Genomic DNA, 17,565 nt, shown 5'->3' with positions numbered 1-17,565 from the left:
ATTCTGTGTGATTCACATTGTTTTTTTGTTTGTTTAGTTTTTGTTTTTTTGTTTTTGTAAATGAGCTAGAAGATAAGCTCATCTACACAATGGTCAATAAATACAAAAATGAAAGGGTTTCAGTCAATATGAAATGGGTATGAGTTTGCAGAGCACAATGGTAGAAAACATAGAATCTTAAAAAAATATGTTAGGCATTTCCAGGGGGCACATTTTATTAGGTGGAATCAAATGTATTTACTTCCTTCTGTCTTTTCAAGTAGGAAGGGCCTCATTTCTGCAAGTGGGATCAAGACTGGAGTCAAGCGACTAATTTTTCTGATAATACCACCTCAGACACTGACCAGATGAGTACCACTTCACTTCAACCTTTCTTTAAAACCACAATGTACACATTACCAATTAAAGTGCCTTATGTAGCTTTAATCATAGCTACCAACAGTGTATCAGCATAGTAGGTGGCGAAGATGGAATATTATTTGTACAGTGAAATAATAAAGGAAAATGAAACTTTACCCTTTCAAATGGTAACACATCAGAAATCACTTTATACTCAAAACACAACTCAAAAGCACATTTCAAAACCTTTCATTTTGATTGAACACACAGCATGCTTAATGGTTTCAGCACTTTGAATTCTTTTTAATAAGTGTTACAAACTGAAAGCAAGACAGGTAGGTATTAAAAATATATTGGACATCTTAAAATTATCAACCCTACCAGTGGAAATAAAATGATGGCAATTAAAAGTAATACAGGTTATTAAAAGTTAAGGCCTTGGAGGCTAAGAAGTCATGTTAGACTGTCAATTGTTTTCCCCACGGTGGGTAATCAGTTAGAAATTAAAAAAAAAAATCTAGTAGTTTAGTTGTGGTCAAAGAAAGAGTCAGTGGGGATGGGGGAGGTTTCAGCAACATGCTGGTAGAAAAAAAGAGACTTACATAGTCTGGGAGGGCAGTGAAATGGAAGGCGTGGTAACCTCTCTCACTTAGTTGTCATTTTTTGATTTTCAATGACATTTTTTTCATTCTTTCGCCTAGTAAAGATGACAGAAGGTCCTAATTTATTATCTGACGTCTATTCCTGTTCCTAGATTTAAGAGAGTTTAACTGTATACAGTCATATAATCCAATACAAACACTTTGAAAAAAAGAAAACTAGATCACTGATGTTGCATGCATTCAATTATAATTATAACTTCACACCCAAACCAAAGATAAAGACTCGGGGCAAGAATCAGCCTGCACAGCCCAGGCACTGGTGGGAGAGGTCAGTGGATTTACAGTTTCCTCAGATTATAGCACTAAAAGGGAGGAGATCACAAGAAAGAGCTAACTTCTTCCTGAAATGATACAAGCCATAGGTTATGAAAAATGCCTGAATTAAAAGTCTTCCGCCTGGCTCTATGGATCTGCATATACTATATGCCCAAATGGAGCTGGTCAAAATACACATCAGACACCACAGAAGATATTCTCTATAGCAGATGCCTTCTGCTGCCGACATTAACCTGAATTTTAGATGATGAGAGAAGGATCATCAACACTTATCTAACATGACCTGGCAGATTGTTGGGGCTTGACTAAAGAAAAAAAGAGATGGAGTGTAAATTTCTGTTTCTGTATGTAAGTTACACCAGGACAGGTCAGATTAGTCAACGCCATGGTGTCCCTGACGTTTCTTCCCCTCCCACTTTCTGCGCTCACTTCAACATGTGTTGGGTTGGCATGCTGAAAGTGCTCAGGAAATATTGGTAAATAAATAAATGAAGAGAAAACATCCATTAAATTCCAGGAAGAAAAACCAGCTGGAATGGCAAAAGCCTTCACTTTTATGGCTAATTCGTATGCTTTAGGGAACACAAGGGAGAATTAAAAAGAATAGAAAACAAAACAAAACAGAAAAGACTTTTCATAAGCAGAAAGGGAAGGGATCAAGGGAGGAAAGAAATAATACTAACAAAACCGCAAACAGCTTAATGCCAAAGTCACCTTCTGGCATTGCAAATATTGGTCAGAAGCAAAATACTGGAATTTGGATTTCAGTTCTCTGGTAGCAGAATATCACATCTGTTCATCTGGTCTAAGGCAAATAATTCCCTATTCTCATGGGCAATCTAAAGTAGATTCTCTGATAGGTACATGATATTTATACCATTTAATTAAAAAAACTATCTCTGGAGGAGGTTTAAAGTCAAAAGCTGTTGTCTGAAACTTAGCTAGGATTATTCACAAGATGAACAAGGCCAAACAATGTTTAGTCAGTTTCCATAGGTATGTATTCATCAGATTATGTTTATTCTGAAAAACTAATCTACCAGAAAAGATATTTTAATTATACTATGAGATTGTTATTATTATTTAAGAAACAGCAGGATAGAATAATCTTAGTTTGATTAAAATTGTTGAAAATTAAGGTGCCATTAACATAAGAATGTTTACATGTGTCTTCCCTCTCTGTGAGGTCATCTCATTACAGGGTCATTTACAGAGTGCTTTTATAAGGAGGGCACAGAAAAAGGAGAAGAAAGTTCTCTGTCCCTAGCTCATCAGTGAGCACCTCCAGGGTAATCCCACTCTCAGAGAAACAGAGATGAGTCATCAGAAAGCCACATTCTTTAGTTGTTCAAGGCCAACTTCCTAGCCTGAATGAGAATCTGTCCAAGCCAGTAGCTGCTTTAGGACGAGAAACCCTTCCCTGTTCCAGTCCATAACACGTGTGGGTAAGAATGGATCAAGTCTGCCTTCAGGAGGGCTGCACACAAGTCTAGCTCACACATCATCCAGCCCTGCTGTCTGCCTAGGATGTAGGACATGGGGGTATGTCTGAAGAAATGTAAGGAGGTTGGATAAAATGGATTTGGTAGGGTTTTGGTAGAGACTATTCATTGGGGTGTTGGCTTTACTGAAGTTATCAGTGATAACAAAGACTATCAAGTCTAGTGATGTCTGAACTCCAAAACTGAGTTGTTTGCTACTCTAAGTGGCTTCTGCTTTACCTGATGAGAAAGAAATTCTGATGGGTGACGCTGATGTCCCTATTACTGGCAGGTACCTATTGAGCAATTTGTGAAATTGTTCTCCTATTTTTTTTTAAACTACTTTTCCAACAAGTTATTAATAAATTACTCAACACTGGGAAAACAAAAGTAAGCCCAAGGAAGAACAGGAGTTTTCAGATTCATTTCATACATATATTTTACTCAGTGTTAGGGCTGAGTTGGGTGGGACAAAGAAGGGCACCCAGGACCACACACTTCTGTAGGCAGGCAATTTCCGTTTTCCCAGTCTAAGGAGAAATACGTGACTATGGATTCCTGCTAAGCAAGACCTGCAAAAGCCGGCTGACCTAATTTAAATACAAGCCCTTGTTGAGCTCTTGTTGTAGGAACCTTTTCTAACCATTAGCTCTTTCTTGTTCTTTCAGATGTTATTTCATAAAAAGTCGTAGCATCTTTCTGCAGTCCTAGTACCCTGCATTCTCCACTTCCCCAAAGCATGTTGCTTCTCCTGCTAGCCTCTGCCTTAATCACATTTATTTGTGGGACTCTAGAGAGGGGATGGTAATGTTTAGAGTAGAGAATAACTTTTTTTTTTCTTAAAGTCATCTTATTATGATCCTGTTTAGATGAAATACGGGACTCGCCATCAACAAAATTACAAAACAATCCCACTGGGAGCCCAGCCCATTCAGAATAATTCATCTGTGAAAAAGCAAACTTTAATTGTTACTGTTGGCAGCCATCTAAGAGAAGAGTGAAATATTATACTAAATATTGCCACGTGCAATAGTAAAATACCATTTCCTCCTTAAAGCAGTGCACAAACCCCTTCAGATTCAGGTTTGGGTCTGGTGATTTAGTCTAAACCCTCTGTTTCCCCCTCTCCTAAACCAACAGAGGTTTTCAAAAGAGCTGCATTTTTGTTAGAACCATTTGCTCTTTTTAAATTGCCAAAAAGGAATAAGTAAAACTAAGACATTTATTTGGGTTAAAGTTTCTTCAGCTTCATGGAGGTTAATGTCCTTAGTCTGTGATCCTTCTACTAAGAAGTTCATTCCAGCTTTCAACTAGCTAAGGTTATGTGTCAGCTCCTTCTCTCCCCTGCAGCCTCATGGATTTATATTGTACGAGTTGGGAGCATGTGGAAGCTAATCAAAATGAAACATACATATGGCAAATTACATCCTGGATTTTCCGGAACAAACGAAATTTCAAATAATTTTGATGTCTCCCACACAATTACAATTTTGGGATCAAATCTCCTGATTTGGGCTTCAGAGAATGCAATGCCAACGGGTATTTACAACTCTAGATTAAAAGTTCATTGAACACTGCTGCATTATATAGTTTACATGCATGGAAAGGTGTTTGATAATACTCCAAAGCAGAGAAATATTCTTTTCCTAAAAATAGAGTGAAGCTTTCTGTGAAGATATTAATCAAATAATTATTAATGTGGCACTGGTTATCTAGGATATTTATAGGTTTTGTTTCAGCATGAGTCTATAATAAATTATTTACAAGTAATTTTAAAAATATACATTCTGGCAGAAAGATTTGCATATATTGCTCATATAAGGATATATAAAGATCGTATGTAAGATATGATACGTAGATAATATTACTTAGCATCCAAAATGCTTAAATTATTAGGGCCCTTAAAAATTAAATGACTTGCCCAGGACCATGTTACCAACGGTCTGACCATCAGAACCTCAATTTTTAAGGAGATGTGCCCTGTGCTATGGAACACTGTATTTCATCTATACAGATATATGATGATACTAAGATTATTTGGGAATATGTTTTAAGTCTGTAGATATAAACAAATTAATGTTCGTTATAAGTTAGATTAATGAATTAAAACCTTATTATAACTTAGGTCACTTACAACTTGAGTAGATATACTAAACTTTAGGATATATGTTTTATATAGCTAATTTTATTTTTATTATAACATATATTACCTATGACAACAAATAGAATAGCCACTTTGGGAACTATGATCTGTATTAGCCATGGGAAAATATTCAGTACTTGTTACATATTGTGCACAATTGCATAAGGACTGGACATTATAAAGCTTCATTAGAATTTTTAGTTTATATAAAGTAACATTTCTTAGAATTATTACCTGCTTTTCTTTGTGGAAGATTTATAACAAACAAAAACAAAATTTGTAGAATGCATGGCCTTAGCAACTAACAGTGCTACACTAAAGTGAACAATATATATCAGTTATTATCGAAGTGGAAGTAGTCCTATAGAAGGTGAGGAATTTTAAAATACATTATTATAAATATTACTTAGATATTCAGTGACAGCAAATAGTAAACTAATCAGGGGTCCCATAGGCCGACTATGCATGTGGGTTGGTCGATCTTTTAAAAAAATTGACCTATGATGTCGGAAGCCAAAGAAATCTCCCTTATCTGTGTAGTTTTAACTTAAAAAAATCAACCTGCCTTTTATTTACTAAAAGATCAAGCTCTTTGTTTGTCAGCACAAAGTTTAAAATTTCGTTTGAGGGGTTCTGTTTCCTGCTCTCCATTTAAAATGGGGGAAAAATAAAAATATTTTGCCTGTGACAGAATATGAAAGAAGTTCTCACCCTTAAAACCAGCAGCATTGGTTTTCCAGTCATTAGCGTTCAAATGTCCCGCACGGGAAGTCCTGACAATAACATGCTGTACGTCTCTCCAGGTCAGAAACGGACTGGGGAAAGACAAGGTAAGAATCATTGTACCAAAAAAAAAAAAAGATGGGGGAAGCAGAGAGTCACAAGCAAATTAAAAAAGCAAAATCAAAATGGCAAAGTACTAAAAACAAAGGGTCAGAGATTTGGGTTTGGGATAACCAAATGCCAAATGCCGCTCTTGTTCTCAACATGGAGAAGTGACATTAGTCTGTGGGAGGCAGAAAATGTAACCTTAAACTGAAGAAATAATAAGACTGTAGTCAGGGTAACTTAGTTTTTTAAAAGGGTGAGTGTTTCCGGTTTCCTCAACAAAATGGTTGCCTACTATGGTGCTGTCATCCTTTGTATAAAAGCTTGGATCATCATCATCAGATTACGGTAAGCTAAAATCAAAACAGAAGGCCTCTGAAACGTTTCTTCTTTAATCATTGAATAGTTGGGTAATTGAGTTGCAATTTACCAGAAGAACTTAGCAATGTTTAACCTTCTATGCATATATATGTGGGATATGGAAAAATCTCAACGAAACAGCATCCCAATTTTCAGCATTTTTAAGGAAGAGAACATGGTACAGAACCCAAAGCTGGGCTCCAAGGCACAGACAGCTGTAAGAGTATTCTTAATTTGCAATGGGTAGTTATTATAGTGTGTTATTAGACACCTAGTTCTTATGGCTACTAGCACTGAAGAACACAAAAGAGACTACTGAGCAGGAGATACTTTCATTGGAGAACTGCAATGCTAATCATAATCACACAGAAACAAATCCAAGCACATACACACAGACTTTTATTCCCTTTCATAGACTATGTATACACTCGAAGGCATTTGACTCAGCGCATGCATGCAATTCTAATCAGGATACTTATTTCATTCAGTCTTGAATTCTGAGGTGTGCTGATCTTTTACTTAACTAAGAAATATGACAATTTTCATGCAGCATGTGCAGCCATTTTATTTGTTTCTCACCAGCTACCTTCACTTCAGCAGCAATATTTGCAAAGGATGGGAGAGAAGATTTAGGGAAGAGGAGAAAATTACTCACTACCTGCCTTGAGGTGTGATGGGGCTTGGGGTAGTCTTTCTGCACTCTCTTTTGTAGGTGTATGGACACTGGGGTCTTTCAGGCAGAGGGAGAACTTGGTATCTTAATTGTACCTAATTTTTCATGATAGGGCCTGTATGTTTCTTCACTTTATACTACATTTTTTTCCCTATCATACTCACCACATCTATGTTTTTTAGGGTGGTCAGGGCGGCCTTCTAGTAAGAAGGGGTCTAGTGATCAGACTCTGGCTCCTTCATTTTCTATGTGAAATTAACCTCTCAAAGTCTTAGTATTCCTACTTAGAACATGGATGCTAATATCTGCTTTATGTCATTGTACTGATTGAATCAGTTAAAATAATGCCAAGTACTTAACCTTGTGCCTGGTGCATAATAAGCTATTAAGAAGTGGTAGATAGCAAAGCATTTTGCTAAAATTGCAGCCACAGCTCTTATTTGGTGGCTTCAATATGAAAGAAATGGGGAAAGAAAAGTACTATTGAGTTCTGATACTTTTTCTGTTATGGTCTCAAATTAAAAATAAAAGGAGACTGAGTCCTGCCATTTTTTAAAGTTTCCAGAGCAGGTAAGACTGGATCTAGACTACTTGGTAAAGTTATATTAACAAAAGAACTTGAATTGTGGAAATTAAACCCCAACTACATAAACTTTAAAAATATGAGAACGATGAAAACAGAATTACTCTTGTTTTCTTAGGATACAGCACTTGTTAGGAATCAATTATAGAACCTGATAAAGCAAGAAACTTTCAAGAAAGGGAGGCAGGCTGTTTGGTGGAATCCAGGAGCAGGATGTTTTGCTTCTAAAACAAATAGCATGATTTGAGCCTTTGCTGACTAACACTAAATTCATTCACATGATCATTCAATAGACTCAATGCACTACTGTCACGGAAATTAGAAAGTAAGTCAAGGGATAATCCTGAATGCCAGTCTCAACATAAGATGTTCTAGCTCTGCCTAAGATGGTATGTCCTAGTTATTAGGGTGAAGGACAAAAATGACAAGAAAGCTTGGTCCAGAAAGACATTCTAGCCACTTATTTATGGTAAAGCAGAATCCTCCCAAATGAACATGAATGTTTTTATTTTGTCATGAGTAAACAGTGAGATACCAAAGAATACACTTAGATTTGATGAAAATATCTAAATCAACCTAGTAATTTAAAAATAACATTCGACACACAGAACTTTCACGTTTTAACTCCTTAAATTTAACTCTCCTTTAGGGAGGAGAAAAAAAGAAAAGAAGTCAATGTCTCATGTTACCTGTCACCAGGGCAAGATTTCTTCAGATATATTAAGCAAGAAATTCTGATCATTGGGAGATCCACATTTTCCCTAGTGAACCTTAGCACTAAAAATTTAATTTTCTTAATAGAACAGGGAACATTTACATTGATCTTATACCTTAAGCACCTGTATTCTGGCAGATTCAGGAAGCCTCCTGCATTCAAACTCAGACTGAAGAAATAAGAGTTACTTGTTTTCATGCTGAGTAGCAAAACCTAGTTCTTGGAGTGCTTGTAATTAGAAGGAAGAAATTAGCTTCAGGAAATTGGAACTACACATGGAAAAAGAAGGTGTTTGGATGGTTTTACTCTGATATTTGGTAATGCACAACTTCAGAAATGATCTAATTTGAAAATTTCCTGAATTTCACCAAAATAAAGTAAAGAAGATAAATTGAAAAACCAGTGGACCTGGAATCAGTAGTGTTTCTGTCTGTGGGAAGATAATTAGCTCAGGAAATAGCCATAGGTTAATTTTGCTGGACATTATGGTTTATTTATTGCTAGAATCCAGAGATGACTCTTGTTTATGGATACGTCTGATTCACATCTTACTTTTCATTTGTATTTATACTCACAGGGATGATGCAGACGTGAAGACTAAGTCAAACTATGAGAGATCTCATAAACCATTTATAAAACAAATGCAGAGAGAGAAGGCTGAGTGCTCTCTGCAGGGAACTCCACAGTCCACAACCATAATTTAGGACTCCCTAATACCTATTTCTCTCTGCCAAGTATCTTGGACCCACACTCCAGTGGCCTCTGAAAACTGAGACCTCTCTGATCTCCAAGAATAGACAAACTTGTGCAACAAGAGCTTTGAAGCAAGCAACTATTGAGAGATCAAAAGTCTAACCCACCTGGAGAAAAGAACAACATCTCCCAATCCTGAGTCTCGTGACCACCGCCCTATAATAAATCACATGTAGTTATGCTACACACCCCTCAAATTTCTTCCTGGAATTAACAAATGCCCTTAAAGAAAAATATATATGAAGAGAGTAACATTTATAAACACCTACAAGATATGGGTAGCCATCTATGACCTTTCAAACCAAGGAAATGAACATGACTTTCTCGGGAGTTCTGTATATGTAATCATTTATAGTTTTGCATCCTTTGCTGAACTCATAGTAATAACCAACATCTAGTGAGCACTTGGCCAGGGCCAGGCAGTGTATGTTTTATGTGCATGATTGTTGCATGATATTGAAAATCATATGACGTGGGTAACATTCTTATTCCTGTTTCACAGACGACAAAACTGAGGCTTTGAGTTACACGCAGTAACTCAAATACACAGGTAGTAAGTAGAACTAGAATTCAAGCCAGCTGGACTTGGCTGTATAACTTATGCTATCAATCACCATATAACACTATTTCCAAACGGATCCACAAAGGTGAAGCAGAGACACACATCTATTTGTCAGGAAGTTCTTTGACAAATGGATCAAAAAGCCAAGTATGGCACGTCACGTCCTCATGGTTACACACACTTTGTACACATACTCTCTTTCTTGACTCTGTTGATTTTTGTTTACCATAGCATTCAAAAGATTCCTGAGTCTTAATTTGTTATGCAGGTTCCAAAGGCCTTTTACCCATTCTTTCAAAGGTAAACAGAAAAATAACACACCAGGAAAATCATATGATTTTTATAACAGTTTACATGTATACTGTATGTCATAACATCAGTGTATTATTGCATACCATTATTGTTATGAACTTGTCATCTCCCCTGCCATGGCCACACTTGGATGTGGTTCACAGCCAGGCTACGTGACTCTTCTCCGTTCAGTGAACCTCAGCTGAAGCTCACCTTAAACACTTCTAGTTTTCTAGTTTTCAGCTGCAAAAACAGCATAATTAATGATACTATCACTACCCAGTATTTGCATTACCTTTTTACTCTGAGCAGTTCAGAGTATTTCACAGGCCCAACACAAAGTTTAGAAGAAGCAGGACATCTCCTGAGAGAGACATTTTGTGTAGTGCTTCTTGTTGGGCTAAGTACAACCACTAGCACTTCAATTAAAAAAGAAAAAAAAATCCTTCACCAAAGGGTTTTCCCAGATAATTCTGGGAAATTCATGTGTGAGTGCTAGAAACACATCTGTATCTGGTGGTCTTTAAAAACAAGGACCAATTTGAAATCTTGGGTGACTGACTCACCTGCACTTATTAAGGAGAAAAAAATAACCAACCTCCCGCTCAACCCACCACCCAAATACATCCTCATTGTAATTTAGGGGCAGCTGATAAAAAAGACAACAGATACACATCTTATTACAGAAAGAGAATTTATCAATAAGAGGAGCAACAGCTAGTCTAGATAATGAAACTGTTTCCTAAAATAAAAGAGTGATTCTGTCTAATGAAATGATGAGGCCCAGATCAATGGGAAAAATAGCATGATCAATCAGCATCGCAAATATCCAACTTCCTAAACGTTCAAAACCAATTCAAGATGAAACTAGTCTCCTTCAATCCAAAATAAAACCACTTTTTAAAAGATTATGTAAAATAGAAATAGAAACAAGCAGTCAGAAAATTAATGTCACTGTACCAATGCTAAAAGAAATCGGCAGTTATGGGAACAGATTCATGGTGAGCTGGAGACACAAAGATGAGGCAGAAAGTATTTAAAGCCTGCTGAGATAGGTAAAAACATTACTGTGATTGCAGCTAGTGTATGAAAGTAGTAATTCAAGAATAAAATACCGACCGTCCAACAAAGAAAAACAATCTTCTTTTGTTAGGTAATGAAGAGCCTGAAAGGATCATCAGATTGTCAGTCCCACTGCGAGCAGGAGTATCCGCCACTGGGGGTGCATTTGTTTTGCTTTCTTTTGTTTTGTGTTCTACAATAATTCAAAAGTTTCAGGCCTAAAATTGGTTTGTAGTATTGGAAAATACAGTTAATAATACCTCAAGATTTAGAAATGTGAGTTGTATTGGTATTACCCAAATACCCACTTATGATTCCTCCACACCTGAACCAAAGTGGAAAAAATGAAAGAAAAGCAGGACCACACAAAGTTTTATTGTGAAAATATTCTAATCCCCTGGATTTACTCTAAACCAAAGGTAAATTTGGATTCTAAACACACTTAAGAAAAGATAGCCCCTAATTTATAAAGAAAAATTTTGTCATTGAAGCTGAGGTGTCTTTTCCTTAGAAATCCTGGCTTATCACTGCAAATACTGCATGTAAAAGACAAAAATTATGTTTTTTGCAGCCCCTATGAAAATATAATATTTTGTTTGCAAGCTCAATAATCACTTCCTTGAAATACTTTGCTACATAAGCTCTTACAAAATAGAACTTGAGGAGGAAGGGTCAGTCATTTGAGATCACATGCATTGAAATCAAATCGCAATTATGAAGCTTTCCACCAGGTCTCCCTGTACACTTAACTCCCTCCAACAATTGTGCCCTGAATGTAATCCTTAAGGCCTCTTTTTATTCAAACCCATAACCCAGAATCTAGTTCTGGCCTTCATTTTTACCCCAAGCTTGAAAACTGTTCAGAGTAGGCAAAATGTGACAGTGTGAGTGTTCCTAAATGTATCCCCCTCAACCTGTGAGAAACCATTGCTCACTTTCCCTTTTCTGCTCATTCTGTGGGCTGTCCCAGGACTTAGCATGCATAACTTATGCAGTTCTAGGCTCACAGACTAAGTCCTGCAGGAAGACATGGTTACCCCCCTCATTTCTATTTCTCATTCAAAATAATAATAAATTTTGTTTTGCATTCTACAGCCTCTTAATCACACAAGAATGGTGTAAATTACACTTCAGAGTCAGGAAGACCTAGGGTGAATCATGATCTCCTACCTGATAGTTCTGTAACACTGGACAATTTACTGAACCTCTTGAGGTCTCTGTTTCCTCAGCCGCAATGTGGAGAAAATAATGCTGACACCACAAGATGGCTGCAAGAATTTGAGGTAATGGAAATAAAGAGCTTGGCATATGATAGGCTACCAAAGACAAGCGTCATGATGATTTATTGAGATTAGGAACCTACTGTACCATTATAACTCAGAAGGACTACTTTTGCTGAGTTTACACCAGCATTTGATGAATCTGTATTTAATTAGGCTAAGTTTTCTGCAATGTTCCTAAACTTTAGTAATATGTTTTTTAGTTTCACTAACAGATGAACAAAACAGCATTTTTAACACCTTGGTATATTTCTGCTTAGTGAAACAACAATGCTACTAAGATTTGTCAAAAAGATCTGGTTTTCACAACCCCATAGTGTAGATGGCAATTTAATTGGCTGGGGAGTGAACTTTTTGGACCCACTAGGACTGTTAATAAATCTACTCTGTGTGTGGGAGATCTTCTCTCTTGATAGTTAGCCATTGATGTAATTGTGGAGGATAGTGAGATGTTCTTTGGTTTGATATCAGAGTGCTTTAGAGAATCGAATGTTAGAATGAGGACTACAAGTATACTTATTTGCCTAGCCAAATTGCCAGACTGAAGTGCTTTTGATACTTTTCTACATAGTTCAGAGATTTGCAGAGTTCTCACCTCAAAAGCCGGTAGTTAAACCCCTGAAGAGGCAACAGAAATCATTGATTGCATCGCCATTATTATTATGATTCTAAATTACTTTATAGCCTTTTTCTCCCATTTTTTCTTGTTAAGTAAAAGAACTAAAATGATGCTTCTCTAGATGTTTATTGAAGTATATTTTAAAATGAAGCTTTTCAATGATCAGTTTTCACTGTCAACTTTAATGAAAATAAGCATTTTGGGTTCTAGAATTTGAAGTAAATGTTATTATGCCTATTTTTAAAGAAAAACTTGTATAAACTTATGGGGTACAAGTGTAATTTTGTTATGTGCATATATTGCATAGTCATGAAATCAAGGCTTTCAGGGAATCGATCACCCAAATAAAGTATGCTGTACCCCTTAGGTAATCTCTCATCATCTAATCCCCTCTCACCACCTCCCACTTCTCATTCTCCATTGTCCATCATCCCACACTCGACATCCATGTGCATACATTACTTAGCTCTCACTTTTAAGTGAGAACATGCAGTATTTTGTCTCTGTGTCTGACGTGTTTCACTTAAGATAACAGTCTCTAGTCCATCCATATTGCTGTAAAAAACGGTTTTTTTTTTGTTTGTTTGGTTTTTTTTTTGAGATGGAGTTTCGCTCTTGTTGCCCAGGTTGGAGTACAATGGCATGATCTCAGCTCACTGCCACCTCCACCTTCTGGTTTCAAGCAATTCTCCTGCCTCAGCCTCCCGAGTGGCTGGGATTATAGGCATGTGCCATCACACCTGGCTAATTTTGTATTTTTAGTAGAGATGGGATTTCTCCACGTTGGTCAGGCTGGTCTCGAACTCCTGACCTCAGGTGATCCACATGCCTCAGCCTCCCAAAGTGCTGGGATTGTAGGCGTGAGCCACCTCGCCCAGCTGATTTCATTTTTTTATGGCTGAATTATTATGCCTATTTTAGAAACTCCTGGTTTAGTGTATCAATTCCTGGCAGTCTTTCTAATGATTGGAGCTGCAGCAACCATTTGGAAAAGAACAACAAAAAACCCCACATAGACCTTGGCCTTGGAAGCCTTCAGCTTCTTTGGACTTGGTAGCTTGAGCTTGGTAGCCTTGAGTCAACATCTTGACTGCTAACTTGTGGATTTTTTTCTTGTACAACCCTCTTTCTTACTACTGAAGACACTTCCTAAAAGATGTATCTCCAAAAGTACAGAGTAGTAGATGGCATGTATTGAAGGCTTACTGTGTGCCGGGCATACACACTATCAAAAGTATTCTATATTCATTATTTCATCTATTCTTCATGACAGTCCTGTGAGACAAATACTGTTATTACTTTCATTTCCAAAATAAGAACATCAAAGCAGGGAAAGTTTAATGATCTTCCTCAAAGTCATACAATTAGCCACAGTTGAGACTGGCCCAGGCAGCCTGATTCTAGAGCCTCAGCTCTGAACCCTCGCCACCTGCACTGTCTTGGACTGGAGGGGTGCGTGATGGAAAGAGTCAGGTTAATGGTGTTTGTAGGGACTGGACGTTCAGCCTCTAGTTTTGTCAGAAGGGGGAGGAAATGATCCTCTCACTTCAGAGGGATCTCTGCTAGAATCTCAGAATCAGACAGAGAGGTTTATCCCTCATCCCATCCTTCAATGGCAGATTTGAGTAGGTCTGTGCTTGGAGGCTAAGCAGAGCAAGGACATAGCCACAGCCTTTCTGTAGCCAGTTTTTGTTTTAAAATTGAGAATGAATAATGTTTTTAAACAAAGGAAAGAATGGGAACAAAGAAAGGAAAAAGAAATGTAAGAGGAGAGTATAGGGAAAGGAAAAAGAAGTGGTGAGAAAAAAGAGAAGAGTCCAGACTAGAAGAATAACAATAATATGGAGCTTATGGAAAACACAGTGCAGGGAAAAGGAATCAACCAAGCAATAAAGCAAACTGAGTGAGAGTAAGGAAGATTATGAGGAGTATGAAGTGGTATTAGCAAAAGCAAAGGATGCACAGGAAAGAGTAAATTGACATGGATAGGTGGAATCGATATCATAGAAAGCTGAGTTGATGTGGAATACAAATGTGAGGACTTCTTGCTTTTTTTTTTTTTTTTTTTGAGATGGAGTCTTGCTCTGTCGCCAGGCTGGAGTGCAGTGGTATGAATATTGGCTCACTGCAACCTCCGCCTCCCGGGTTCAAGTGATTCCCCTGCCTCAGCCTCCTGAGTAGCTGGGTTCTACAGGCCCACACCACCATGCCCGGATAATTTTTTGTATTTTAGTAGAGATGGGGTTTCACCATGTTGGCCGGGATGATCGTGATCTCCTGACCTCGTGATCTGCCTGCCTCGGTTTCCCAAAGTGCTGGGATTACAGGTGTAAGCCACTGCGCCCGGCCACTTCTTGCATATTTTTAAGGAAAGAGATGACAAGGAAGACAAGCCGATGGATTTGGAGGACAGGAAACAAACCTGGCTTCAGAATATTAGCTTTACCTTGTTCTGAGGACTAACAATTACTGAGTCTTTCCTATTTACCAGATGCTTTACTGGGTGCTTTATGTATATAACGTCACTTAATGAACACACAACCCCATGAAATAAACAGCATTATTATTCCCCTTTTACAGGTGTGGAAACTAAGGCTTAGAAAGGTTAACTTCCTTTCTCAAAGCCGTGTAACTAGTAAGAAGCAGAACAGGAATTTGAAGGCAGGTTTCTCATATACTTCAGGGCCCAGGCTCTGAAGCTCTGTGGTGATCTTCGCCACTAATCAAAGTCACATCTGATTAAAAATGTTCAAGGTGGGCTAAAAATACTTAATGTTTTCCAGGACATATTAATGAAAAGAGTTGCATCCCCTAGACTTGTCCTAAAATATATACGTTTTCATTACAATACAAATGAAAAAAAATCCTAAAACTAAGCAAAACAGGACTTCTAGTTAAAGACTTTCTCTGCAAAGCTAATTTTAGAAGATAATAGAAGAACAGTTAAAGTGATTTAAAAGAAATAAACTCAAGAATTTTACACTAGACTTGTCGTCCTTCATGAGTGAATACAGAAGACATATTTGCAGGACTGAGAAAACTGACCGTCAACAAATACAGACTCTGAAGATCAGAATAAAATAAACAATTTAAAGTTTTATTTCGATTTATGAATAACTCAAAATTTAAAACTGTAAAATGTGTAGTTGTTATTAGAAAAGACCTAATGATGACTCCACAATAAATTGAACAGAATTAAGACTTAATAATTGTTTTAAAAGAATTCTTCTGGGGATAAAAAATAATAAAAAATAAATTAACAAAAATGGTCTGTTGCAGAAATCCAAATTATGATATTAAAGATAGGGAAATAAGTAGATGAGGGCATTAAAGTAAATGTAAGCCATGTTTATATAGCAAGGAGTCAAAGGTGATAACTCTTCTATTACAAAACACATTTATTTTAAAATACGGCTTTATTTACAACTATCTATAAAATATGAAAACTAAAAATTAAATAACAGACATAGATTTTTTTCCCCTGCACAAAACATATACAAAGATTCATGAATGGGAGAATTCATTGCAAACAATATAACGTTTTAGATTCAAAAACACTTAAAAGGACAAAAAGTTGAATTTGTTGACAAAGTGCTATCTAAAATAAAGATGTAACAGCATGACACTTGTGCATCAAAATGGATGAATCAAAGACTTTAAGAAAAAAAAAGTAGGCTGGGCGCAGTGGCTCACGCCTGTAATCCCAGCACTTTGAGAGGCCATGGTGGGCGGATCACTTGAGGTCAGGAGTTCAAAACCAGCCTGGCCAACATGATGAAACTCCATCTCTACTAAAAATAATAATAATAATAATAGCCAGGCATAGTGGCGGGTGCCTGTAATCCCAGCTACTCGGGAGGCTGAGACAGGAGAATAGCTTGAACCTGGGAGGTGAAGGTTGGAGTTGCAGTGAGCCAAGATCGCACCACTACACTCCAGCCTGGGCAACAAGAGCAAAATTCTGTCTCAATTAAAAAAAAAAAAAAAAAAGAAAAAATAAGTAACTGATGGAAGCACAGTAGTGTTCAGATAATTTAGTCCATTTATGTCAGGAGAAAAACATATAGGATTCGTTTACATTATAGTTAAAATTTAATAATATTGAAATATATGTCCTACAAAGAGTCATTTTTTTTAAGACTTCACAGATCAACTTAAGAGTTTGTAATGAAAAGTTGAAGCTACATTGGGCCAAAAGGAAATTTCAACAATTGCCCTAAGCAAAAACAATACCTCACCAAACACCAGTGTTGCTGATAATCTAACCCTATTATCTGGACACAATGTAGTGAAAAAAAGGTCAATAATAAATCTCAATAGCGACAAAGTTTGTTTAACACTTAACAGTGCTTTACTCAATTGTCATTCTATCAAAGAGCAAGTGAAAATATCATTAGAAAATGACAGTCTATCAAAAGTGTGTTCAGAGATAAATTCACATCTTTAAAAAGTTTTATTAATATAAAAGGAAAGATAAATGAACCATGATTCAGCCAATAAGAGTCATAAAAGAATGAAGAGGAAAACAGGAAAGAAATTTTAAAAAGAAAGAAAGAAAAACAGAAAAAAAATTACTGATAAAGAAATCTCAAAACTGGACCTTTGAAAAACAGTAATAAAAAATCTAACCAAGAAAATGAGAAGAAAACACTAATAAATTCTAAATATTAAGGCAGTCATAAAAACCAATACAAGAGATGTTTATAGTATTAGAAAATACTGGGATTACTTCTAAAAATGGCTTTGAGGCCAGATGGTTTCCTTCAAACATGCGAGAACTCTGATCCCAAGGGTCTCTGGAGAGAAAATACAAATTGCAAAATTCCATAATTTATTTTGTGAATTTAACATCATCTGATACCAAAAACTTGCAGAGACAGGCCAGTTTCAAGGTCAAACCAACGTGGGTTAAAAGCTTGACTCTCCGTTTACTACCCA

At 36.8% G+C, this 17,565-nt stretch overlaps 1 protein-coding gene across 8 annotated transcripts in view; it reads right to left on the bottom strand.

Moving 5' to 3' along the window:
- Nucleotides 1-17,565, bottom strand: part of PCSK5 (proprotein convertase subtilisin/kexin type 5) — a 465,695-nt gene that overhangs the window by 219,599 nt on the left and 228,531 nt on the right. For all 8 annotated transcript variants that reach the window (XR_010148685.1, XR_010148686.1, XM_016960969.4 and 5 more), the window contains exon 10: nucleotides 5,613-5,716. Coding sequence is in view for 6 of the 8 variants with exons in the window: in XM_016960969.4 (XP_016816458.3) it covers nucleotides 5,613-5,716 (104 nt within the window). In the remaining 2 variants the exon portion in view is untranslated. The remainder of the gene's footprint in view (nucleotides 1-5,612; nucleotides 5,717-17,565) is intronic.

This window comes from Pan troglodytes, chromosome 11 (assembly GCF_028858775.2).
Source record: "Pan troglodytes isolate AG18354 chromosome 11, NHGRI_mPanTro3-v2.0_pri, whole genome shotgun sequence".
Taxonomy (NCBI): domain Eukaryota; kingdom Metazoa; phylum Chordata; class Mammalia; order Primates; family Hominidae; genus Pan; species Pan troglodytes.
The sequence above is the reverse complement of the archived record's forward strand: the minus strand, read 5'-3'. Positions and strand labels throughout refer to the sequence as shown.